Here is a 26,969-nt window from a genome sequence, read left to right as displayed (position 1 = left end):
GGCATGGTTGTTGCGAAGAGGAATATTCTGTCTCTCTGAGTGAGAGTGGAGATAAACCCTTTTTTAGGACCTGGCTACAAGAAATGACTAACCTGTTACATATGGAGAGGGTCTGATATAGTGTCTCTCTCAGCTCTACAACCTTTGATAAAATGTGGCATTCTTGTCTTACTTATCAAAGACAACCTAAAGTTTTATTCTGCTTGTATAAGTTTGTGCAAACAGTTGTCCACACTACTTATATGTATAGAAACCATGTACTTATACTGTCTTAGGCCAATGAGACACACCGTGAGCTTACTGTATTGTAAGATATCCTATAAGAGCATGTCTTTGTTGTTGTTTTTCTTTATTTTTGCCCTGCCCTATGTTTCTTATTTTTCCTAATTCCTCTTTGTCTTAGGGGGGCTTTTTTGTTGCTGTGCTATTTGTTTATAAAACTGAAAATATATAAATAAAAAAATAATAATGACAACAAACCCATTGTTAAAATGAGCAAAGTAAGACCCATTCATATGGAGGACTAAAAGTGCCAAAATGAAATATATAAATATATAATTAATTAAATCATTAAATGTGTCATCAATTATTTAATATTGGAAATAAATCAACAATATATAGATAAATATATAATTATTTAATTAATTAAATCCTCTGTGATTGCTGCCATGTTTGATTGTTTGTTTGGCGGGAAACCGCCTAGTCTGGCAACCCTGCAGACCAAAGCAATGGTTTGTGACTCGATCAGCGTTAATCCTGCCCACTGAGTTTGATGGGACAGGATGACAGATAAAATTATTTCATGATGCACTGCTGGAGCAGGAAACATGAAATAATTAAATAAGTAGTGGAATAAATAGATGTGTTTTTACATAGAATGAATAAACATTTTAAATAATTATTTAAACATTTATTTAATTATTTATGTATTTCATAAATTATTTATTTATTTATTTATATATTACCAATTTTAAATAATTAATTACACATTTAAATAATTATATATTTATTATATATTTGTTGATTTATTTCCAATATTAAATAATTGATGACACATTTAATGATTTAATTAATTATACATTTATATATTTCATTTTGGCACTTTTAGTCCTCCATACATTCACACGATGTAAGCGTTTTATATGTATTTTGCAAAAATATTTGACTGACGCTTGAATATCCTGCAGCACTTGAAGGCAGCATGATACCTCTCGCTGCTTCACGGTGTCCTCTCCTCTTGTCGCTTTATTGATTCAGCTCGCTGATCGTTAGCTTTTGTGTCAGGATGGTTACTGTGTTGTGTGAGTGTGTGTCCGTTGTTTCTGGTTAAGTTTATCTGGCACTTGGCGGCTTTCATGTTCCGTGCGGCGAATCTTAAAACCATCGGCAAAGCGGGAACCGGCTGGTAGGTGGTCTTTGCAGTTTTCTGAGACGTAACATATTGTTCACGTCCAATCAGCCGGGCCAAGGGGCTAACGCTAGCAGCGAAGCTAGTCTCACTACCAACATGTTCGTGTTGTTCAGCGTTATTTCGCTGCGAAACTAACCCAGAAGAAGTAACGCATCTTTGTTGTTTTCACTGTAATTAGTTTTGCGCTAGCTGGGCGTTTTGTTGTCGGTGAATACGCCAGCTGGCAAGAAAAACACTAACGCTAACAAGTGAAGCTAATTCAAACCAAAACAGAGTAATATCAATGCTGACGACACCGCAGCCTATCTTAAGATTTATTAACGTAAGTATAGCGCAGTTATACTCCACGAAAGAAGCGATGATGAAGGTGGAAAATGTGAATGATTACATGTCCAAAATGAGCCTGCCCTTATCCCTACGCTGTTAATGCTATTAGTTAACATCCTGCACAGCTAGGCTAGTCCCAGCGTCATCATTTAGGCATGTTTTGCTCCACTCCTTTGCCTGTCACTTCACATGCAGACATATTTGATAAAATGCATGCTTACACGAACATGCTAACAAGTAGACCACCATGCACACTCCTGAAAACACCACCTCTATTCTTAACTGCGTCAGAGATCATTGTTATTTTTTTTTTCTTCTTCTCTCTCACACTGTAGGCACTTTCGCCGGACGATGGACGAGCTGGTCCACGATCTGGTGTCAGCGCTGGAGGAGAGCTCTGAACAGGCTGCTCGGGGTGGTTTTGGTGACGGGGGAGACCATGCACTGACTGTCGGCTGTCTGCTGAAGAGGCAAGCCCGGAAGCGCAGGGGGAGAAAACGACGCTCGGACAACCCGCACCCGCCGTGGGAGACTGGCCATCTCAGCGAGGGGTCAGAGTCCAGTGTGGAAGAACACAAGGTGAGCTGGTTGAGGACAGCTGATTTAATCTAAGGTCTTTCAGTTTGTGTCACTGAACCAGCTTTCAGGCCCCTTCAGCAAACTTCAGACAGTGTGAAGTTGTCCAAGATTGATGTCTTGTTCCTTTTGCAAATGGAGCAAGTTAAAAACATTTTTCTTTGTTCTACTTGTACACAGGACCCTAATATATGAGTCATATTGCTGATAGATAGTAAGTGCAGTTTCCTCAGCATCTTAACAATTGCCTGAAACAAAAGCAATGATTAAGAAAAAATCTGATCACGAAGTATTCACACTTACAGGTGATGACTTGATACATCATAGTAGACAAGCTTGCTTCAATGTTTTTTTAATTAAATTCCTCTCATCGTTATTGTAAACTTGAACATTGTTACCCCACATTTAAAGTTTTCCTTGTGTCGATACAATGAGTAATTTTGTATGGCTAAATTGCCATTTTGTGTCTCTATATTATTTGTTGACTGAAACACCAAAAATATTCCTGAAGGTGAAAATTCAGAGATCTGGAGCAGGCTGTTGTGTTCATTTTTCAATAACTTGCTTCTTTGAACTAAGCAGACATTTCACCCTGTTGCAAAAGAAAGTCTGGTATTACCACATTGACATTTATTGCAGGACTACCGTGCCAGCACGGGGGGAGTCTCTGCTGCCAACAGCCATGGCCGGGACAACAGCGACTCAGATGAACAACTTGGCCCCAAACGGCGAACCCTCCTGACAGCCGACACCGGACGAAACAAGCGACCTCTTTGGCCGGACGACCTTGGTGGCCTGGGATCTGCAGAGGGAACTCGCAGCCTTAGACGGAGACGAAAGGTCAAACGCATGGCTGTGGACCCACCTGCAGAACCAGAACTCCCCTCCTCCACCATGCTGGGGCCCCCACCTGTCCCCAAAGCCCGCCCTGGCAGCAGGCCGCACAGACTGGGTGCGACTGAGGGAAGGGGTGTCATGGAACTCTGCGGGGGAGGGCCAGTCGGGCCAGGGGTCGGAAAGAACAGAGTGAAGAAGAGGAAACTGGCCACACACAGGCTCGGGCTGGAGGCTGCAGATGAAGGGGTGGTGGTGGAGAGCGAGGACCCCATCGCATCTCCAACAGAAGGGTGCAAGGACAAGATGGAGTTGGAGGAACAAAAGGGCTCGGATGAAGACATGAGTGACAGGTGGTTAGTGTTTTGACTTTTTCTATATATGAGCGTGTGTGACAATGAAGGACGACAGGTAAGGAAGAACTCTCTTCTGTCTATGACTGTCAAATATGTACACTGTTTTGTCTGTTTCTCCAACGCATTATAAGCTGCCATATCATTTATCTCTGTTAAATTTGATTTAAATTTAAAAACACTTTTTTTGAACATGGAAAAAAAGGCTTTTGTAGGAAAGACAACATTCAGAGAGCTTATGGGCACAAGTATAAAAAACTACAGGAATAATGATCCTTTTTTTTTTGGTCAAGCCAAGCTTTCTTCTGTGAGACAGTGATTGATTTATTGACCTTGTCTATGTCTTTTTTTTAGTGAGACAAGCAGTGTCAGTAACAGCAGTGACGGAGGCCTCTACACCAATGATGAAGGAAGGCAAGGTACTGACTCAGATGTAATAACATTATTGATAGAATTCACAAGTATACACAGAATGTATACACAATGTTGGCATACACGTGTTGATATGGAAGTTTGGGCTCAACATTTCTGTAGTTGTTGGAATATCAACGATCGTCATTGAAACAACATCTTCTATTAAACTGTTAAACTCTTTGTCCTCATTCTGTTTACATTTTTCTTTTAATACATGAGTGCTCACTTCAGGTGAATTGCTTTTTAACAGAGACAGACCGACAGACAGAACTTGTCATGTGTTAGCTTTATAGTTTTTTTTCATTGGATCAGTTTGTTCTATATAGATTAAGACATAGAGGGGCTTCCATCAAACAACCACTTTAAAGTGAAACGATGCTTTTAAAAAGTACTCAGGATCCTCTGTCCTCTCTCTTCCAGCTGATGACGAGCAGAGTGACTGGTTCTACGAGGGGGAGCCTGGGACTGGGTCAGCACCTGGAGGTGCCTGTGGGATTGCAGGAGTGGTTCCCTGGTGGGAGAGGGAGACTGGGTCAGAGGAGCTGGACCTAGCCGACCCTGTGTTCAACAGCATCCTCACCGGATCATTTCCCCTCATGAGCCCTGCAGCACAGAGAGGTAGGCTGCAAACATAGGGGTGAACAAAACCTAATTATTTGTATAATATTTCAAAAGAATCTCAGACACACTGGCAAATAATGTCTTTTGGAGATGTCTTTTATTATGTATTGAAATAAAAATATATTATCAACAGTGACATACACTGCATTATACAATGTTGTTGCAGTCTCACTCATGTCCAGCAGGTGGCAAACACTTCACATGGAGACAGATGAATGCAAAGTTCAACAGTATAGCTTTTAAGTGCTGTTGTAGGGTAATTATAATTAAAACATCTCCTTACTATGGCGTTGAAATGCTGTACAACATGCAGGAAACATGAATGTACATGAATAAAGTACAAATGACATAATATATAGCAACCTTGTTGTGCACCAGCAGGCAGGATTCAATCAAGCAGGATCTTGTGTCTTGCTCTTGCTGACTGATATCCTAAATCACCCCTACCTATGTTGTCACAGAGAAACTAGTTGGACTCAGTTGCCAAATATATTTTAAGTTTAAATATAATGTTTAAATCAGGTTTGCAGCTCTTCCAGATAAGTCCAGGATTCTGTATTTTCCAACGTGACGAGATAACCAACGTGAATCATGTCTAAATCTTGAAAACACATTATCAAAGAAGGGGGTTAATACGCTGATAAAATTGATAAATGAGGAGAATTTCAGGACAACCACACACTAAAATGTGAGTGGATGTGCTTGTGTTTAATTTTGTCTGATGCCACATGCCAGTCATGTCTCTGTTCAATAATAAACACATTAATCTAGTTTATCTGATGAATCATGTCTTGAATGTGTCTGTCAGGGTTTCAGGCTAGGCTGAGTCGTCTCCATGGAAACCAGCAGGCGTCTGAGGCGGGGCTGCAGGGTGGCTCCAGCCAAAGCTTTCATGACAGACTGGGCAGACAGAGCCAAGACTCCCATGAGTGAGTTCACATCTTTCGAAATGAGTTAACAATAGACATGAAAGCTCAGAGTGGCACTCGCTATTTTACATTCCCTCTGAACTACAGTTTTTATTCTATCATTTTTTAAGTTGTGTTTTTTTTTTTGCTTTTATTTAGAGATAGGGTAGTGGATAGACTCCAAAATCAGGGGGAGAGAGAGTGGGGAACGAAGTGCAGGAAAGGAGCCACAGGTCAGATTCGAACCCGTTCTGCCCGCTTAGAGGACTATGGCCTTTGTACATCGGGCGCACACACCAACCACTATAATACAGGCGCCTCTATTCAATCATTTTTATATTATTTCACATTTGTCTCAGTTTTTGGTCAAGTGCACACGGATCTTTGAAAAGTTTTACACTTGAATCAATTTACTGTTCAAATACAAGTAAAAGTTACCAAGTTAAAGTCTAATAGGCTCTCTGAGAGTTTCTGTTATGAACAAGTTAGTAGCTCTTTGCTCTGTGGATTGCTGTCTTGGTGGGACTTCGAGGGCTTGATTGACACTATTTCATCTGTAACAGGCCTTGGTTTAGCTCTGGCTCAAGGAGAGACCACGGACAGGTGAGCCACATTTCTTGACTTTGTTTTATTCATGTTAAAATGAAGAAATGCAAAGGTTCAGTTTTTGATACCCGTCAGAGACCCACTGTGGTTGGTGTCACACAGAGTAGTGTTTTCTTTTATTGCAAGCATAACGTGCTGACTGCTTGAGCACTGAGTTTTGTTCTCCCTCTCCTCTACCTCACTGGCACTTCAGTTGCACTGGGACCCGCGGTCAGACAGAGGGCATCGCAGAAGCTGTTCAGTAAAAACAGCCAGCAGGTGAAAACAACAGTTTAACTAAAAACTCAGATGATTTATGACCAGAATCATATTCATTTCCTTTCGTGCTTGCTTGAGTTTTTTTTTTCCTGCAGACACAACTCTCCTTTAGTTTCACAATATGTAATGATATACTTCTTTAACAAATACTTTCCAAAGTGTTATTTGGGATAAAATGAATGCCTACATACTTTCTTCTTGCCTGGCTGGTTTTGCAGACAGACCAGCGGGCACCTGGGCTCTCTGTGTACAGGGGATGTCAAGCGGAGGCGAAAAGCAGCCCCCCTCTGTGCCGGAGCCCCCTCAGGTATTGGACACACACCTCGCTACATCTCACACACCATCTGGCACTTTTTACCAACCGTCCCTTTTATTGTATTTTTGGCTCTCACTTTCTCACTTGTTTTCCTCCCCCCTCTTGTCTGGGGTCAGTGTGCTCACCAGCCTGCTTTCCTCATTTCCTTCTGTCTTGCACATATACTGATGTAAACACAAGGGACTGGGATGAAAAAGTTAGGTATCTGCTTACACGTTTTAAAAAAGGAATTAATTGAGAGAAGGGAGTCCCTCATCTTTCATATTGCATCCTTTCTACCCCTCACTTCCTCTTCCTCCTCTAGTTATTAAACCCTGCTTTAGCTCTTAACCCCTTTTCCTCCTAAGCTTTGTTGGACAAGAGTCAGCTGGCTAGTATTGCTGTCAGAGCAGAGATACTGGATAAGCTTTTAACCAGCAACACTTGTGAACCCCCCTAACCCCTCCCAAGTAGAATACACTTATTCCTCTGGGCTAGTTAATGCTTCAGGAGGAGGAGGAGTGAGGTAGCTAAGCTGATTGCTGTAAGGTAAAACTACAATTTCTATAGGTTTAGTCTGGAAAATGGCTATTTGATCCATCAGAACTTTAATTCAGACCTCAGAATTTGATACCCGATAAGGACAAGTTGCAGTTCGTTGTCTGTTACGCTGGTTTGTGTCGATCTTTTTTTTCTGTTCCCCTGACCCAAAACACAACTAGGTTAAAATATAAGAAAGACGGAGCAAGAAGGAGGGAGGGCAGATAAAAAAAAATCAGAAATCAGCTCAACCTCTGCATGAATTTTTACAGTCTGAGGTGACTCGATTGGCAAAACATCACCAACGGAAGCACATTAGATACTGGCTTCAGACACAAGTGCAGTGCTTAGGAACACCAGGTGCTGATCTCACAGCAGGGCGAACGCGAGGGCAGCCAAATTCACGTCCTGACAGTTTGGCTTGAACCAGCCCGGGACTCAACAATCAAGTGTGTAATTGCGCAGGCATCTCCTCCTGCTGCTGCATACAAATAAAGACGGGATTAAGAAGGGTAACGGGTCGGTCTCTGCGACTGGACCGAGAACTTCCAGGAAGAGCGTGGACAGAATGATCACTGTCTGGGCCAGAAAAAATGTGGGTGTGCTATATGTCTGGAAATATGGTTAACTTGATTACGTGATTACATTAGTTAGACGTAGCACGGCAATAATAATGGAGTGATGATGTCAACGGAGGAGGGCCTTCGGTGCACAAAGTCTCACAGATGTTTACATAGAGGCAGCACTAGACGGTAAACAGAAACACTAAATGACTTAAACAAGAATCAACATTTTAACTCAAAACTTCTAAATTACAACTCTAAAAACGTAACAACACTGCCACTAGACCTGCAACCTAAATTATTTTCTATATCAATATTTTGAATAACAAGCCCATCACAAGTTGAGAGCTAACTAACCATTCCTACAATATGTTTATTTTGTAGATGATTTTACCTCAATCTGAACATGTGCCATTTCAAATTGTGCAAAAAAAGGTTAAATAAGCAAATCCAAAATTGCTTGATAGATTCATATCTGTTGGTGGGCTAATTGATGAGTTGTAGCATTAACTGTTGGAAGGTTTAAAGGAGCAATATGTTAGAGGGACAAAATATGTAAAGTTTCTAATAAATTAAATCATAAAATGACCTCGCTGTATAATCAGACATTAAGAAAACATGCTCTGTTCAAATACTGGCTTCTCTGACAACAATGCAGCAGCCAAATGACCTCCTTCTAAGTTTTGACTCCAGTCCAGAATAACTGGTTCAGATAAATGATTCTACCTGACCTGAAAAGCCTCTGCATTTTTCTAATAAGCTCCACGAGCAGAAACGTGGTTAAATATTGAAGATGCTTCTGAAAAATGGAGAGAGGTTAGAACGCAGAAAAAGGTTTCAAGGCCAGAGCGGAGCTGGCTAAACACTGAAGCTGCAGTGTCGGCGACAACCCGCTTGCTCTTTAGCTCTGGGGATGAGGGGGGTGGGGGAGAGGCAGCTCTTTACGATGTTTTGAACTTGGACTGCAGTGCCAATTTTAAACGCTAGGTGTCAGAGTCACATATTGCTCCTATAATGAAAAGCACTCTCTTCATTCTGTATGTGTTGTCTATTTTCCTGTTTAATGGTCAAGGCCATCAGGGGCATTTTTTTCAATAAATCAATTAAAGGTACAATATGCCACTTTCAGAGTAGATGTCCAACTTCAGCACCAGTCTCTCAGACCAAAACAAAATCTTTCTTTGACCACACCTCTTCTGTCCCTCAGTGAAAAATGTACAATATATTTAATAAGGATACATTTGATATGTGTTTGTCTTTTAAATGTAAAATATTAATCCTTTAGGTTTGACATCTGCAGTTGGCCTCACCCAAGTTCTTTTGTTTTCTTTCAAATCTCACATATGACCTGTTGATGTTTACAAAACATGTTGCTCATGAGCATCCAACTGACCATGAGCCGCCTTTTATAGCAGTTACAAAACATGGTTCAACTCCCTGAAAAGAGGAGTACTTGTAGATGACCAACTGATGTGATTGTCCAGCCTCTAGTAAAAGAGTTAGACGTTCTCAGTATGTAGGCCCTGACACACCAAGGAGACCGTCGCCTGTCGCTACCCGTTGTGTTCTAGTGCAACTTTTTGGCCAAGACAAAAGGCGTTGTGCGGCGACGCCACAGGCGGCCTTCCTCGCCACTAGTTCTTTACTGTCTGCTTGGTGTGTCAGGGCCTTATCACAAAACAACTTTCATTTATTTGAAGCTTGTTATAATTCTGACGTCCTCTTTTCTAACCTGTCACCTCTCTCTTCAGGCGTGGTCGGGGAGAACGCTCCTCCGATCCCAGACTCGAACATGGGGAGCCGCATGATGCAGAGCATGGGCTGGAGCCCGGGGATGGGCCTGGGTCCAGAGGGCAGGGGTATCACAGAGCCGATCCGGGCTTCACAGAGACCCAAAGGCACAGGTCTGGGTTTCAACTGACAACTGGTCTCTGGATCCTTACACTGTAACAGTCTGCCACAGGAGACCAAAAGAGCTACAAGATAATGTGCTGCTCAGGGGAGAGAATGATGGAAATAAAAAAAAAAAAGATCCAGGATAATCCAGGCATGTGAATCCTTAAGAAGGGAAGGAATGAGACTCTTTCTGGCAACAGAGTCTGTGATTAAAAAGAAACTTTCCCATATTGGGGAAACAGTGATATCCTCACTGACTGTTCACACAAACACAGAGAATGACCAGGAAAAAGTAAAAGCCTAAAATTAAGCAGGGGAAAAACACTTCCTAATTCTCCTAAAGCTCCATGACTGACTTTGATGCCTCGTGTTTAATGTGTGAGGCTGGAATGCTGCATCAGCCTTGTTACCTCAGATGATACTGTTTCAGATAGAAACCAGGGTTCATGTAACCAGTGACAAGAGTGTGGTTTGTTTTCAGTTAGCAGTCAAAGTTAATGCAATGAAGATGAATGGTTTTGTCTCATATAACACAGGAATTGTGGAAGACTATTTCAGTAGGTCACACATCAAGATTGATTCTAGGTTATTTTTTAATGTAATGAAGTTCAGATACACTGTATGAATGTGTGTTGGAATATCTGGATGATTTTCCAATATTTTATTTTTCATTTAATAGTTGAAGTAATGTCATCAGAGTGTTTTTATCTATCAGAAAAACTAACAAGATAAAAAATCCAAACCAAATTTTCCTCTCATTTACAACCGCTTGTGTCTGCATGTGCCGTTGGAGCTGCTGCTGAGGTTTAGACTTTGTAGGACTACAACCTAAAAATGGATCAGGCTACCATAACCCACTGACGAGCAGTATGTTATGAAACAACAGTACGAGCCTAAGATCACGAAACGTTCCAAGTTTTAAAAACAAGGTTTGGAAATTCAAGTGTTACACAGAAAATTAAAAGAAAATGTCGGTGTTTACATTCATTTTAAATGTTAAACGAAGGAAGGATTGTTGTCATAATATGCATTTAAAGTCAACCTGTGTTTTTACTTCAGTAATATCAGACTCTCTTCTCACTCAGAGAGAGTAGCAACCAGGCCGTGGGGAAAACACGTTTTGGACTGTGCAGAGCCTTTGACTACATACCAATAAAAAAAATTAGAAGTGTTAAGTTTAATTTTTCTTTTACCCATTGTCATTTATTTGATCGTATTATTGTTTATTGTGGCATTAGATTTCCAGATAATGTCAGCAACCATATATTGTCCTCACTTAAGATTTGAAGTAACTTTAAGTGTAGGTGGTGAGATCAAGCTGTTGGAACAAATGAAATCAAGAATAAAAACATGTGCAGGAAGTTGTACTTGAACTATATTTGTCTCCTCTACTCTTGTGTTTCAAATCAATGTAAGCAGACATAGGCTTAGTGACAGAAACAAGAATTAAACTGAGACTGCCTGGACTATTTGAATGTTAGTCCAGTCCCCCCCTCCCACCCCAACCTCTGTCATCTGAACGGAATATAGGATACAATGATTGTTCATTATTCAGTCAAATATCACACCACAGAGTCCAAGACATTCAATAACATTTTTTTCGATTCACCGAAATAGTTTGGATGATTGCCCTGACAAGAACTGTCTGATTTTTTTTAGAAGTGCGTATTCTCTTTGTAGCTGTAAATTAAATAAATGGATCAATACTTTTCTGAATTACAGCTAGCAGATATTTAGCTTTGAAGGGAGAAAACAGCATCGAGCTACTCTGTATGATTTAATAGAGATCCCTTGCCAGCACTTCAGAGTTTAATTCTCTTATATTTTCTTGTTTATATGGTTTGAAACTGTAGCTTAAAGTAAGATTTTGGCCTGCTGGTTAAACCAAAACTTTAAATTTTTACACCTTGACTTTTGTATGGATTAAGGGATTACCATTCATGTGTTAGTGTTTGAGTTTGAAAAATCACAAAGGCACATCCCTGAGTGGGTGCTGGATCTAAAAAAAAAAAGAAATGGTAAAAAGAAGCTAAAACGATCCGCACACCAAGGAGCTCCTGTTAAAGGATTTATTAACAAGTTAGGTTTTGAGCCAGCATGCTCTTCCTCAGACTAGAGTGTTTGAGTTTACCTTTGGACCAAGCCAGGCCAGCTGCCCCCACCTCCCCAGTTTCCAGTTTTATTGCTGAACTAACTAGCTACTGGCACCAGCTTCAAATCAACATGCAGAGTGGTATCAAGAGTTTCCTCCAACTCTTATGCAAAATTCATTAATTTCCAAAATGTTGAAGCCTTCCTTTAAAATGGTGATTTAATAGCCATAAAGAGGAAGTGAACTTGGCAGTACATTTTGAGAAATAAACTTGATACAACTCCATGAAAGACAAATAAAAAGTCAATCAAATTATCCTCTAACACTGGCTTTTCTATTACAGCCACTTAGACAGAATATGTTTTACATAAAGTTGTTGTTTTTGAACAAATATACACAATTATTTGTTAAGTAAAAGTCTCTATGATGTACAAAATATACAGGTCACATCCATATCCCATTCGCTCTTCCCTCTTCCAACAGCTGGAATTTCATAATACTTAGATACTTCAACACTGGAGGAAAAGCACAGGAAGACGCCAGAAGTCAGAAATGGAGGAGTGAGAAAAAGCAGGTAAATCCAAAAGAAAAATAAATAGGGTAATTAATGTCAGTTTAAAAAAGGAAAACAATATTAAGTTTCAATGATTGACAATTAAATAAAGATATACAGTAAAAAGTCGAAGAGAGTGTCTTTACATTGACTTCAGGTTATGAAAGTTTTTCAGCGCAGCCTTTACCTTTCTAAACAAAAACATGGAAACTTTGAAATGTGTCATTCTTTGTTTAAGTGTGCCGTAAGGCTCCTTTGAGTGAAGCCAATTAATGGCTTTAAATGAGCATTATAGAGTTTTGACCTATTTTTTTGGTTCATGACATTTCAAACTAACAGAACTTTCTATTCATTACGATTCTAAGAGACTCTCTGCTTCTTCTTTATGATGCAAGCTTTAATACATAACTTCCTGTGAGAACGTGCCCTCTAAATATTTCCAGCTCTATATCAACACATGCATCACATTCACATGCTGACTCAACATCCCTGAAATATGATGCGCTCGCTCTGTCTCCCCCGTTCCGTTCCGCTCCCTCTCTCTCCCATCGTTGCAAGGCTGCAATAGAAATCCCTCCTCTGTATCTATGGGAATACAGGAGCTTTCTGTCTCCCCCACCCTCCCCTCTACTCCTCACCTCCTCCCTCTGCATATAAGGGAGCGCTGGATGTGTCCTCCTCTCTCCCCCCCACCCCCCCTCAGTCTGCACCCCCCCCCCCCCCCCCCCCCCCCCCCCCCCCCCCCCAATCCTCCTCACCCACTCCTCACCCTCCCAGCAGCATCCCCTCTCTCTTAGACACACTTTCTGTCAGACACACTCTCTCAGGACTCCCCTGCGAGCCAGCAAGGCAGGTATGTAGGTAAACTCAACACTGGAGAAGAGAGAAAGAAGGCAGTGTGTGTGTTTATTATATTTGTGTGTGTTTGGAGTGTGTGGTTGAGCACTGCTGCATCGCTGAGCCTCAGAGACCGGAGGCAAGGAGAGCCGGAGCGTTTGTCCTTGAGACTGACTGACTGACTGCAGCTGTGGAGAGTGAAAGAACCGACCATCCAGCCAGCCAGTGGATGAACCTGACAGTGAGTACTGAGCAAAACCTTTAAGATGAGCAAAGGGGAAAAGTATATGCAGGAAGGTTTTATTTTAATTGAAGAGGAAGGACCAGTGTGTTTGTGTTTCTTTTCTGCTTGGAAACAGTCTGGTATGGGGTTTGAATGGAAACTGTGTGTGTGTGTGTGTGTGTGTGTGTGTGTGTGTGTCACACCAGGTGAAGGCTTTACTCTCCCCCCAGGTGAACTCATCTCTCAGGCGTTTTATTGGCTTCCATCAACACCTGCTTTTAAGCCTCTGTAGGACTTTGTAAGCAGTTAAGCAATTGTTCAGCTATTTGGTGTATCTGCAGCATCTTCCACTGTGTCTGTGTATGTTTGTCATTGTATGTGTCACTAAACATAACATTACTGTATCTCGCTTGCTTTTCTTCTTACTGCATCTGCTGACAGATCGATACTTATGCATCTATAATTGGAAGTCATCGTTCATGGCAACCCTCCAAAGCGAGTCATTATCATGTGTAATCTTGCAGAAAATTACATTTTGACCGGTGTACCTTGGCATGGCCAGAAATCAGTTGACTGTGCTAAGTGTGGCTAACTGGCTGAGTGATACCTGGAAGATGAGGTTAGCATGAAAGGACCCCAAAAAGCTTTTCTTTTTTTTTTTTTTGGGGGGGGGGGGGGTTGTAGGGTGATGAGAAGGACAGGAGATTGAGGCAAATAAGACAACAGGTCTGGTGTGACATTTGCCAACAGTAGCAGTGGTGTTTCCAGGGGGTGACCAAGGGGGGCATGCCCCCCCTGAATTCTGATTGGTCACCCCAGGTCACCAGATCAACTACTACTGGCTGTCTACCCCAATCAGAGGCACAACTAAGGTTCAAAGGTTCTAACTAACTTATAATCCTTGTTAGAAAAGGCTGTGAGCAACGTGTGTGAAATTTAGATTTAGAACATTTTGTTTTTACATGTGTGACTTTTAGAGAAACATCTTAAGTCCCTAAAACTAGCTGGTTAAACAGACTATATTAATGATTTAGCCCTTTACACATGAACTCCTGAAATTTTCGAGATGATTTCAGGATATTCAAGCCCTAACATTATCAGGAACTTACCTTTTACACACACACACACCTCACAGTGTGGCATTATCTGTGTCTGACACGCTCTCACTACTTAGTGGGAGGGGGTATGCAGGAGGAGGAGGAGGAGGAGTCAGAAATGGTGACTGTTTCTGGGTTCATATTTTGCAACATTAATATCTTCACAAATACCCCTGCAACATGTATGTAGTTTCTGGAAGACACACACAACAGTGGGAAACAAACAAAAAAAGACAACTGAGGCCAGCTCAACATGGTCTATACAGCTACCAACTAGTTGTCCTGAATGTTACACAGTACTGGATAGTTACGAAGTACATTTACCTGAGTAATGCACCTAGCTACATTTTGGGCATCTGTACTTTACTTGAGGTTTTTTTTTTTATAGGGGGAAACATATTACTTTTACTCCACTACATTTGAAAGACAAATATTGTACTTCTGACCCCACTACATTTCTGTAAATGTTCTTGTTACTCATTACTATAGACTATGCTCTGATGTCAGCTGACAAACTTTCTTTCCTAAAATCCGATCCCAAAGAAGTCCCTATACTTCGCGCAGCTACATGATTGACCATCGATGGCCATATCTTAAGCCCATGTTTGAAATTTGAATGTTTGCTCACTGTCTGGCTGACATTTTCCCCGGTCATCAGGTGTTTTTGGTGTTCCTATTAATGTTCCCATTATTTTGGCTAAATAATATTAATAAAATAATAATAAAATGTCATGAAACCATACCAGAGTTTAATAGTTAAAAGCAATGAAACCCCTGCAGTGCTCCCTGATGCACACCTCTCCCCGCACAGTGTTCCTTGGTGCATCTCTAGGATTGGATGAAGAACATCAGGAGGGAGTATTAGACAGAAGGAGAGGTTGGCAACGCAGTATGAAGGATTAGAGAACAGGAGGGAAGGAGGTGAAGGGGCTCACCTGTGGAGCTGCTGACAGAATGTGTTAGGCGGGGTTAAAGGGCTGGCTCGAGATTGATGTGTGGCTTAAAAGTGAGCCAGACGGTAAAAACATAAAGCTGGGGCAAACTTTTTTTTATAAACTTAAACGACAGGCTGGTTTGTTCAGCCTCTGTATACGTTTGTGTTGATTTGTTTATTGCAGACGTGCTGACAGGGAGAGATAAATTTGCCACCTGTGGAGATAAAAGTGATATGATGAGATAGACTGCATGCTGTTTTTTCTTGTTTGTTTGTGTTGATGTGAAAGTGTGTATAATAGTGCCTTACATCAGCAGGAGGTGTGTGGTGCTGATTCTTTGGATACTGTGTGTTGGGCCCGCACCAGTTGGTCTGGGAACCTGTTTTTTCAGAGTGTGTGTGTGTCTGTGTGCGTGAGTATGCGCATGAGTTTTTGTGTTAAAATAATGTATATGAACCATATTTTTCAGTAAAGTCAGTTTTAATTAAATAGATCAAAATAACAAAACAACATTGATGGAAGAAGTACTTTAACCCTTTACTTCCATGAAAGTACCAACATCACAACTCTAAACACTACAAGGAAAGCTCATTTATATGTTATCCCACTCATTATGGAGGTACTATCTTAAGAGTTAAATGGTCAAAAATTAAAAGCCGACTTATTTATGATGTTATATTATATGAAACGTTTGATACTCATGTTATAATGTATAAGCAGCATTTTGTACTGTGTTAGTTTTCTGAGTTGCAGCTGATTTGACAGCTCCATGAACAGGCAGATTGCTAGTACAAAAAAAATGGTTTAAGATATACAAAATGACATTCACTACCCTTACTAGTTGACAAGATGTATCTACTATTGAGCAGAGTATTATGGGTCAAAATAGCCTAAAATATTTCAGCATAAACATTTTCTTTGTTCATAGAAATGTTTTAGTATGTTTTTTATGCACAGAATGGGGAAGAAAGATAAAGACTATTTTACAGAGGTCACCTCAGAAAACAGCAAGCCTTACACCACTGAGAAGGTAAAAGAAGGTACAAACAGGAAGAGCATTCAAGCATAAGGACCTGCAACAACTGAGAGCAGTACAATCAGACTTAAACCAAAGACTGTGGGAGGCAAAATAACAGAACAGGACCACACTTTAGTGGCGATCCACAAAAAATCTTTATATGCTGTGAATCATCCACAGCAAATTAACCATTTTTTTTTTCTTGAAGGTTTAATATATAAGAGTTCTCAACAAAATGTAGCAGTGTTTTTGAAAACATTCCCACTGATGGGGCAGACAGGATTTTAATCGACCCCAAGGAGGTGGAAACAGTTTTTTAAAGTGTCACTGTCATCAAAGGCCACAGGGCCAGATGGCATTTCAGCTTCTTTTTTTTAAACTAAAAATGTGTGTAGAAGAACTAACACCTGCTTGGTGCCCCATCTTTCAGAGGTCAGTAGATACTAACACTGTACCAGCAATGTGGAAAAAGGTGGTCGTCACACCATGTCCCAAAAAAACATGTCCTAAACACTGTAATGATTTCAGACCAGTGGCTTTAACTCCTGTTGTTGTGAAAAGTATGGAAAGGTGAGCATGCTGAAGTCTGAGGTAGGCCAACTGCTAGATCCATACCAATTTGCATACAGACAGCATAGAAGCACTGATGATGCAAACAATAGCTTAGTGCACATGGCCACCTGGAGAATCCCAAGGCCTAGGCAAGACTTTTGTTTGTTGATTTTAGTTCAGCGTTTAACACCTTGCAGCCTTAATTTATCACTAACCGCACCCAGCAAGTCAGAGTGAACAGAACCATTAGCACCTGAGGTGTGTTAGCTCGCCAGTGCTGTTCACTCTACACAAATCAGTGTTCCAGGCCCAGCAATAGTGGAAATGTAAACATTACATTTTCAGATGACACTGTGATCCTGGGCCATATGCTAACTGATTCGGACATTCACACATATAAATCCAAAATCATTAACTTTGTGCAGTGATGTGACAAACACCTTCTCCTCATTAACACAAAAAGGCGATGGTGTTTGACCCCAGGTGTCTTGGTGACCACTTACCAGTGGTCATCCATGATCACCTCATAACGCATAACTGTCAAACACCTCGGCATCCGCATAGATGACAAACTTGTGTGGAGGGATCAGGGAGAAGCTGTCTGCTCCAGAGTGCATTAGAGGCTGCACATCCTGAGAAGACTCAGAACCTTTGGTGTGTCCTGAGAAGTGCAGCTTCCAGCTTCCAGTTTCAGCTCCTCCACTCAGGCAGACGATACAGGGTGTCCTTAGGTAGGAACAAACTTCCTTTGTCCCCTTGTCCAATAAAGCCCTCTAAGCTATAAGGTGTATCTGCATGTATGTATACGAGTGTACGGGTGTGAGTGTGTGGTTGTGTAGCTGTACCTGCAGTTGTTCATCACTGTGCTTAATTATTATTGAAAAACATGGCAAATAGGGGACCACTGTTTTTGATCTTTAACAATACATTGTATTGCACACTATTAAATGTTGTAAAGGTGCATTATGGACTTTTGGTAGAGAAATGTGAAAGTTGAAGAAATGTACAGATTCTGTGGTACATAGGGTGGTGGTTCATAACTCTATACACAAACTGTCCTGGAAAACTGTTTCAAGATTAAATGCTACACAAGAAGTTATGGTGGGGGGCCCGCAACTGTAAAACCTTAAGTCTCCTGTTAGCTTTTTAGCCCCAAACAGTGTTCCAGAGACCCATTTTTTCATTTGAATAATTAAAATGTGTGTATTTAGTTCAGAAAATATAACATTGTTTCCCTTCTCCAACTTTCAAATTTCCCTACATAGTTCACCTTTAAAGCTGCCAAATATAAGCAATGTGCAAGTTGTACAGCAACATATTTTAGAATTATTCCAACATGTATGCTAAATAGTTTAAAGATACATATTAAAATATTTTTAAAGTTTTGGACAACATGTTGTGCAGACCTGCAGACTGCACACTGACAGACTGAGATGGGTGAACTGAGGCAATTCAGCTCCTGAGACCGGAAGATGACCTGTTAATCCAATACTGCTTGTTGAGAGTATGAGGAGGACTGTGCTGTGGTAATCCACATTATGTTGTTAGAAGAGGCTTGGTTATATAATCGCCTCTAGGAGCCCTCCAGATGGGCACCTGCCAGAAAACTTCATGTCACGATTTTGGGGGAACCAATGAAATGAGCCTGAATTTAAGCGTAATCAGGGTTAACTTCAGTCGCTGCTCCATTCAACACATTCCTTTCCTTATCAACATTATGGTCAGTCCATTGTAAATCCACAATAATTTGTCCACCAGGGGGCAGTCCAGCCAAGATTTTGGGGGCATTTTAACCTTGTAAAGAGCCATAATTTGTGAGGTTTTGTCTTTGCATTGAGTCCTAAACATTCCCAAATTAGCCCAAATGAAATCCTGCCTCCTGAGCATATATGTTTCCCTGCACTGATTCCCTTCCTCCCTAGTGGGGCTGCAGATAAGTGAAAGCCATTTGAAGACCAATGACCCCCCGAGGATTTCAGCAGCAGCCGGTCCCAGCAGCTCTAAGTGACATTTCTATGGTCGCGTTACTTTAAGCTTCTCCCAGAGGCTTTCTAAGGTTTCTGGCATGATTGTGTGTGTGTGTGTGTGTTTGTGACCTCTGATCCGTTTACAGTGCGCTAGAGATCAATACAATGAAACTGATCCTATTCCAAGTGCTCATCTGTCAGTCAGTCCATCATTTGATGCATCATTTCCCTCCAATCCATCTATTTAGAGACATGAAACTGTAAAGAATGCAAATAAGCCAAAGCTATTTCCTACCATTTCTATATCATGTTTCCTCATTTTCTTCTCCCTTTCTTCTCCCCCTTCCACCCTCACCACCTTTTTAAGGCCATTTAAGTGTCTGTGTGTCGATGCAGAGAGACAATGGTGTTTGCACACAGTGTCAATAGTCTTCCCCTCTGTCTGAGTAATTGATGGATGACTATGAGTCAGGCATAAACTAAGCAGATTACACTCTCTACATCTGAGGGTTGGCGCTAATTTGTGTGTTTGTGTGAGTGTGTGCTGGGATGTTGGAGTTTGAGAGTGACTGTCCAGTTTTGGAAGTCAATCCGACAGCCGTCCCTGGAGGCTGAGATTTGGTGGCTGTGAGTTAAGAGATGAGGAGAAAAGGGGGAATACAAAGACACAGAGACATGTGCGAGGGCGTCTTTACACTCACTTTTCCTTTCCTTCAGATGAAATGGGATGCATCTGGTGTTTGGGGTCAATAGCTGGCAGCCGGGTGTTCTGTTACAGACTGCGTCCCTCCGGAGCAGCTATTGAACTCCTGTCTTCAGATAAGCCTTGCGGTGTAAAAATATTTTTTGATGTTTAACTGCAGCCATGCATATTCAATTTCATGTGCTGCATTTCACTTGCTTGTACTTCCTGTTATGTCTGGATATTTCTTGGCTCATGCCACAGTGATGCCGTTAGTCGTTTTCAATTATTGTTATTTTGAGGCTGACATGCCATTTTTAAGCCCTAATTTTATTATTTCATCAAAATGAAAAGCACGAGATGTTTTTTATTGAATTTGAATGTTTGATATCCATCATGAGATTTCAGTTCTATTCCCTACACTACAATCTGACTGAAAGTGGTTGTTTTTCAAGGCCAACACTGATATTTAAATGTTGAATATTTGATATAAACATAAATCAATCCTTTAACTTTGTGATAGAATTTCTACCAGTTTCGATCAGTATATACAGAGTGAGATATATTGCATGATGTAGAAATAAATGTACAAACGGAACATCAGTGGTATTTCTGTCTAGTGACTGACTGATATCTACACTAAAACAAATCACTTTATAAGACAGCATTTGCGCTTCCATTTAGCAGCAACACCCTCTAATGACAGAAATAAATCGACTGATACAACATTATATGCAAACATTTTAAAAACTGCAGACAACAAATGTTCTTTTTGCTGTGAAAACATTCTGAATTAAGATTTGAAATGACTGTTATGGAGACAATGCGATTAGAAGATGTTAAATTCTGTTCATGGACAATGTGAGGGACATTTTCAGTTAATAATCAGATAGAACGAGACTCAGATTATACAGCCATCTACTACAGCTCTAAAGCTATACGAGTAGGCAGCACAGGGATTATTAGACATGATAACATCAGCGTGTAAATGCTAACATTGTAATGTTTATCAAGAAAAAAAGTTGATCATGATCACAAACTGAGTTAATAATATAAGCATGCCGACATTATTAACACAAAGTCAGGCTAATGGGAATGCTAGCTTTGGAAGAATTCAGTCATTAATCAAAAATGTGTTAGTCAGATTTTGAACAAAGTTAAAAAAATCCCTTTATTCTCAATAACAAGTGAATCATCAGAAAATACACTTTGTGGCTGTTTCACTTGACATTAGACTGACTTATATTAAATTGGCTTAATTACTGTCACTGACTTGGCATCTGTATTAAAATGAGAAACACACCTCAGCTGCCTTTGAGCCAGTGAAGAGTCCAGTGACAGCGGCTGCCAAAGTCAAGGCCTCAGAGCGATAGGAGGCACTTGGCTTTAACATCAACGTTATGTTTCCTAAATGTTTTATGAAACATCAACTTCAGGAGATTTGAAGTGATAGTAGCAATAAGTGCCCTGGCTTTTTGTATTTTATTAATCAGTAAAAACTATCTACAATCAAAAACACCTCTCTTTCTTTATCCTTAATGTGTTATTACTTTCCCCGTTGTTTTGGCATGTTCTTGTGTTCATCAGTTTGTTTACACATGTAACGTGTCTCTCTCTCTCTGTGTGAATGTGTGTGTGTGTTTGTGTGTCTCTCTGTTGGTGAGCAGATTCATGTGGTGCTTAATAAGATAAGGTCCACTCTATGCAGTCTGCTGTCTGGCTTTTATCTGAGCAGCAGATTAGTGCAGGTGATTTCATTCCTGTGCAGATTGAGCCTGTAAGGGTCATCTGAGAACACAAAGTCATGGAGATGAGAGAGAGAGAGAGAGAGAGAGAGAGAGAGAGAGAGACACTGCAAAATGACAAGACAGGAGCAGAAACTCTGAGGCGGACAAGCACTATGCTCCCTTTGATGCTACATTGTTCTGATCATTTGTGAACTTTTTGGGCTGGAAATGATAGTTTCCATCACATGCTTTTAGTTAAAGGACACATGGTGCATTTTTGCATCTCAATCTAGATTAAGAGGGGAGGGTTGTTGCAAAAATTTTCCAGGAAGACATAAAAGTCCAACTCTTGTTATGTTCCTAAAACTCAGGATGGATTTGTCTTGATTAGTCAGCTACATTTTCTACATCTTCCAAAACAGCCTGTGAGGCTATCAAATCTGATGTTTTTGATTCTGCTATAAGGAACATTTATTTTCTGATCAGTCTCACTAAAGTTCTTAAAATATTTATCAGTGCAGCAATTAGCTGATTTGCTGTTGTATTGATGTTATCAATACCTACTCCATCTCATATTTCCTGAAATGTAAAGTGCAACTCATTGAAGCACTTCATTTGATCAAAATATAGCCAACATTTTGTATGCAAAATGAACATTATTCAACAAATACATGGGCTGAGGGCATATTTTACACTTCTCCATTGTTTTCCTGGATGCTGTTCTTCCTGTATATCAAACTACATCGTGCTGCACAAGATCACCTTTTTTTGAGTGTTAAGCACTGCTTACTGTGCTACTGATTGTGCCTGCACGTGTGATGTCAATGAAAGGCGAAAAGCATCACATTAGGCACATAGCCACGGCTGATTAGATCAGATAAAAGTACTGGACCAGCCGCAGTAAGTCAGTTAAGTATACGCTACAACATAAATACAGCAGGGGTTTTTTCTACCTTATTCATGTCTGTGAGAGAAAGGCTGATTTTGTTTTATTTTATTTACATGTCAATTTAATAGAGGCTTGGTAAATGTTAATATGATTTTCTATTGTAAGTGTAGGCAAAGTGCTTGTGCACCAGTACACATGTAATTGGTTTTAGAAGTGTTAATTTAACACCACATTTGAGTTTTGAGTAATGCTACAGATTTCTCTTGGAAACATTTTAATTAAGAAAAATAACAAGGATTGTATGATGTGAGAAAATTCTGAAAAATCCTCAACAGGCCCTTCAGATTCAAAGTCAATGATACTTTTGTCCAGTCAGTAGTGAAATACAGAAAGATGTTCAATTCAGTGTGATATAAAAAAAAAATACAAACATAGGCTGGCACATGGACTTTTCACCCAATAAATGCCAATAATTTATAAGTTAACCGAATTGAAAACTGAGCATAGGTCATTATTCTCCTACCAAAGTGATTAGGGTCAAACATTTGTGTATCATAAATGGATATATTTTTGATATTTATAAGCTATAAACGATGTTACATTTGAGACACAGAGATAATTCCCCCCTTTCTTTCCTCATCTGCACTTAACTTACATTCCCGAACAATTTTGTTTCACAGAAATACCCTAAAATGAGCGAAGTACCAAAACATCCTCTGTTGTCACATCCACCTGCCACAAAGACTGGCTGCCTCTCATTGGCTTAGACCTTAGCCAATAAAGGTCCGGCTCTGTGTTCCGGGGGAAGGCCATTCAAATGTTGTGGCTGGGTATTCATGAGGGCCAGAGTTATGCTTGGAAACCCTTGTCACACACGGAGCCAGCTAGTCACAACAGAGAGGACTTCAAAGGGAAGCCAGCGGGGCGAGAAGTGTGAGTGACAGACAGACAGACAGACAGACAGTAAGACGAACAGACAGGCGGACGCAGGGAGACACGAGAGGAGCTGTGAGTGTCTTATAGCAGAGGAGAGGGCAGTAGATGGAGACAGAGTTTGGATGCTGAAGACAGCGAAAGTGACCGAAAGATATCCTAGTGTACCCATTTGTTTAGCTTAAAGGGAGTACAAACGCTGAACAGGAGAAGAAGAAGTCAGTAAGACATCTGCGGACACAACATTTTCTCCTCTTCAGAGCATGGTGGCAGAGTGCACATGGATTTAGTCGACCTCTACCTCCCAGAGTGTTTCACCTATCACTCTGACACAGAGTAAGTAGGCTTCTTTCCCTCTTCTAAATCACTGCACACACTCACACTCACACAGCTGTAGGCTAGTGCATCATTTGTGTGTAAAAGTTATGCTTCCTTCTTTATGTTGTGGGACACACACATGTGTTATGTAGCCTACTGTCCCACTGTTGGCGCTCGATTTTCAAGATTTAGAAAAATACATTTGTGTCTTTAAAAAGTTATTTTCATGCTTTGAAGAGACAATTTAATTAATTACAGAAATAACAAAAAAACAAAAAATAAAGAAATGTCTTGGTAAAAGTGCACAAAAGTAATATGTTTATCATTATGGGAAAAAAATAGCTTGATCCACTCTTACAATTGAAATCTCTGTTTCTTCTTGAGAATGAATACAAGCCACAAATATAAAAAAAATATCAGTTTTAGGCCTGCACATGTGTACAAAGAGTTCCTTCACTAACTGGATGAGCATCTTCTTCGTTAACCAATTAATCATGAAGTCTTAAAAAGTCCGAATTTAAAGATTAAAGCTCATCACTCATTTCCCAGAGTGCAAAATGAATTCATGGAAGGTCTCGTTGGATCTTACAGAAAAATCCTAAAACAATCATTTGTATTGTATAAAACAGAGATGAAGCAGAAAATCACACGAGTGGAGAATGCTTGATCTTATGAAAACATGTATCAAACTCTAAATCGATGATTATATAGTGATGTATCTGTTAATTGTCTAAAATCATCAGGTCTATTGAGGCATTCTAGAAAAAGGGCAACACAAATAAGCTTGAAATTAAAAGTGTTTCCCCCCTGAATGCTATGGGGAAGAGACAATGAACATTTCCCAGGAGTACAGGTGTGTTTGTATTGCTTACAGTCATCACTGTTCTGCCTGTTTGTTTGTTGATAGTGCCTGAGAGTAGTTGGGTGAGACCAGTTTGGAGAAAACCAGTCCTGTTGTTGAAGAACAGAGACATTTGTTCCCCAAAGCAAAGCAAATGACGTCTGAGAAAAAGATGTGCAAAGCAGCTGTTTGATAACCTTGTCACTGCTTTTTGATTGCCGCACTTTTCGGTAATCATCGGGGGGGAAAAGTCATGTTCATTACCATCACTGCAGAGGCTTATATATACTCCTCACCTCTGAGGATACATCCCGCACCCTCATTGACAGTTTGTAAGACTCGATTAACTCTTTCTCCAAGCAATGAGAGATCAAACAATTTGCATAGACAGAGGCAGTTACAGAGAGACAGACAGACATGGATCAAAAACGACAGCATGGCAGAGGACATTTGGATGCTCAGGTCTGCTGATTGCCAGTGACAGAAGCAGCCGGATAAAGAATGGAGAAAAAGGACACAGATGATCCTGGGTATGGCACGCTATCCGTGTTTCCAGAAGCCCGCGCGGGTCCAGGCTGCAGCCACAGGCACCTCATCTCTCAGTTAACAGCTTCTTCCAAAGCCTTACTAAGGCTCTTACACGGCTGGCTGGGGGTGCCACTGATCCCTGCTCATCTCCTACTGGCTCATTAGGAAAAAACTTAACTGAGACCCCACTGACCTAAATAGCCGCTCCTCAGGGTTTGGGGTTAGACTGGAAAGGTTAGGCAACAAGAGTATTTTTTGGAGGATCTAGCATTTTATTTTCACTGTGAGGTGTGCTTTAAACCCCACTTTCTTTTTATCTTTTGGTCAGTTCCCCTTTTATTTTCTGTATTTCCTTCCCTCCTTTCTTTCTTCTCACCCTCCTTCCCTCCTTCATCCGCTGGCTCATTGTCTGCATTATGACTCCACTCATTTGAAAGTGAGTGTTGCCTCCTCTTTTCTTTTTACACCCCCCCCCCCCCCCCCCCCCCCCGTCCCCTCCGTCCCCCAGGTTAATGAGCCACAGGCACGGCCCCTTTCCTTCTTCTTTTTTTTTTATCCCTTCCCAGCCTTTTCACATTCCCTCTATCTGTCTGCCTCTCTAGTAATCTCCTCCCGCCTCCTCTTCTTCTCCCCCTTTTTTTGTTCTCTCCTTGTCATTTCACGCTGCATTTTAGACTTTGTTGCCAGGGTGCAATTATAGTTGTTTTGGATACTAGAACACAAAGGGGTGAGAGGTATGATAACTTCGAATACACACACACACACACACACACGCCTCACACATGCACCTCACACACGCACCTGTACGCACTCTGATTTATCCCAGCTGCATGCTACTGTAGGAGTCGCTCCAACTGTCTTTTGATGCTTCACTTAATGTGGAGTTGTAGATTACTCATCTGTCAGTGTGAATATGACACCACATCTGATCACCCCACTTTAATGTCATTTCATTATTAAAGCAAAACACCAACACCCCCACCCCCCCACCCCCCTCCCACCCATGTGATGAATTATTGCGAGCGAACAACAAGAATATGTCCCTGTCTACCTGTCAGAGTGCTGACACATCGATATGGACGCCTGTGATTGATAGCCAATAAGTAAAGCAGTGAGTCATTTTAAAAGGAAAGTGAAACCTCCTCACTGGACTGTGATTTTGTGTAGTCTTAAGAGTGAATGGGAGAATGGGGAGGGTTGCTAAAGGTTTTAGTTAGTTAGTGGCGGAGTGGTGTTAATTGTTTTTTTTTCGGGGGGGTTGTGCTGTTAATTGTTTGTTAGGGTGAAATTGGCATGTTTAAAACTGAATGTTGTATATTTTTCATTCTTTTAATGGTAAATCAATACCTGAACTTCAGCATTGGTAACAAAATAATACTTTTTAGGATTCCTCTCTTTAGGTGAACTGTTTTGGTTTAACAGCCCTCGGCTTGCCATGGCTGACTTTTAACTGCCTTATTGACATACTGAAAAAAAAATGGACAGCCAGTGAAAAAACTCAACTCAAGCCACTCTTTGCTGCTTAAACCACTGAAATAACATTAGAGATCTGCTATTTAACATAGCCCATTATTAGACAGCTAAAATGCCAAATTCTACTACAAGGTGATGGAGACCAAAACAGAGCTAAAATAAGAGTGAATGTCGGACTTATATTTGTCAAAGGACCAGTAATAAGAGTCAGAAGGTGTTTGAAAGTAACCTTGTGGATATTGGATGTGTGAACAGAATGTTTACTGGAATGATGGTGCGAACACCTTTGAATAAAACAATATTTATTTTGTTTTGGAAGCTTGATTTGGCTAGTCTTAAGTGACTAGAAAGATAAATGAACACAGATTAAATGTGTATTAAACAAACAGTCTAAATTAAGTTAAATTTTGTCAATCCATACCACAGTTTGGTACTGTATAGATTTTTAAAATATTTGCTTTTTACATTTAAAAAAAAAAATGTATACAGCCTTTTAGTTTGAGCTCTTATTTGAACTTGTTGTCCGTCCGTCTGTTCATCTGTACCTCGGATTTTGTGGGTATATAGAGGGGTTAATAATCCGTGCCCATGGTTTACTTTGAGGGTGGTTAAAAGCAGCCATTGTTTTTGCCTACCAAATCACCTGTTGCACCAAAAACACTGATTTACATGTCAGGAAACACACTGGCTTTGAAAGCCACC

General features: G+C 40.6%; 2 protein-coding genes across 5 annotated transcripts in view; both read left to right on the top strand.

Moving 5' to 3' along the window:
• Nucleotides 1-1,211: 1,211 nt before the first annotated feature.
• On the top strand, nucleotides 1,212-10,980 carry gpatch2 (G patch domain containing 2). Of its 3 annotated transcripts, none has more exons than XM_061052271.1 (10): nucleotides 1,212-1,405; nucleotides 2,074-2,317; nucleotides 2,954-3,504; nucleotides 3,856-3,920; nucleotides 4,336-4,533; nucleotides 5,345-5,465; nucleotides 6,008-6,047; nucleotides 6,244-6,308; nucleotides 6,527-6,615; nucleotides 9,458-10,980. In XM_061052271.1, the coding sequence occupies exons 1-10, from the start codon at nucleotides 1,356-1,358 to the stop codon at nucleotides 9,625-9,627; spliced, it is 1,593 nt and encodes a 530-aa protein (XP_060908254.1). In that variant the 5' UTR covers nucleotides 1,212-1,355; the 3' UTR covers nucleotides 9,628-10,980. The 3 variants fall into 3 exon arrangements, with proteins under 3 accessions (XP_060908254.1, XP_060908256.1, XP_060908255.1); XM_061052272.1 differs by having other exon boundaries at nucleotides 1,213-1,405; nucleotides 2,954-3,501; XM_061052273.1 differs by lacking the exons at nucleotides 6,008-6,047; nucleotides 6,244-6,308.
• A 2,073-nt stretch (nucleotides 10,981-13,053) lies between these two features.
• The window catches only part of LOC132985096 (estrogen-related receptor gamma-like), a 32,939-nt gene continuing 19,023 nt past the window's right edge, over nucleotides 13,054-26,969 (top strand). The window contains exon 1 of one of the 2 annotated variants that reach the window (XM_061052269.1): nucleotides 13,054-13,325. Coding sequence is in view for 1 of the 2 variants with exons in the window: in XM_061052268.1 (XP_060908251.1) it covers nucleotides 23,388-23,443 (56 nt within the window). In the remaining variant the exon portion in view is untranslated. Of the gene's footprint in view, nucleotides 13,326-22,997; nucleotides 23,444-26,969 lie in introns of those variants that run through there. The other variant, XM_061052268.1, reaches the window with a different exon arrangement.

The sequence above is a fragment of the Labrus mixtus genome, chromosome 12, assembly GCF_963584025.1.
Source record: "Labrus mixtus chromosome 12, fLabMix1.1, whole genome shotgun sequence".
NCBI lineage: Eukaryota > Metazoa > Chordata > Actinopteri > Labriformes > Labridae > Labrus > Labrus mixtus.
This window is presented reverse-complemented; position numbering and strand designations above follow the sequence as displayed.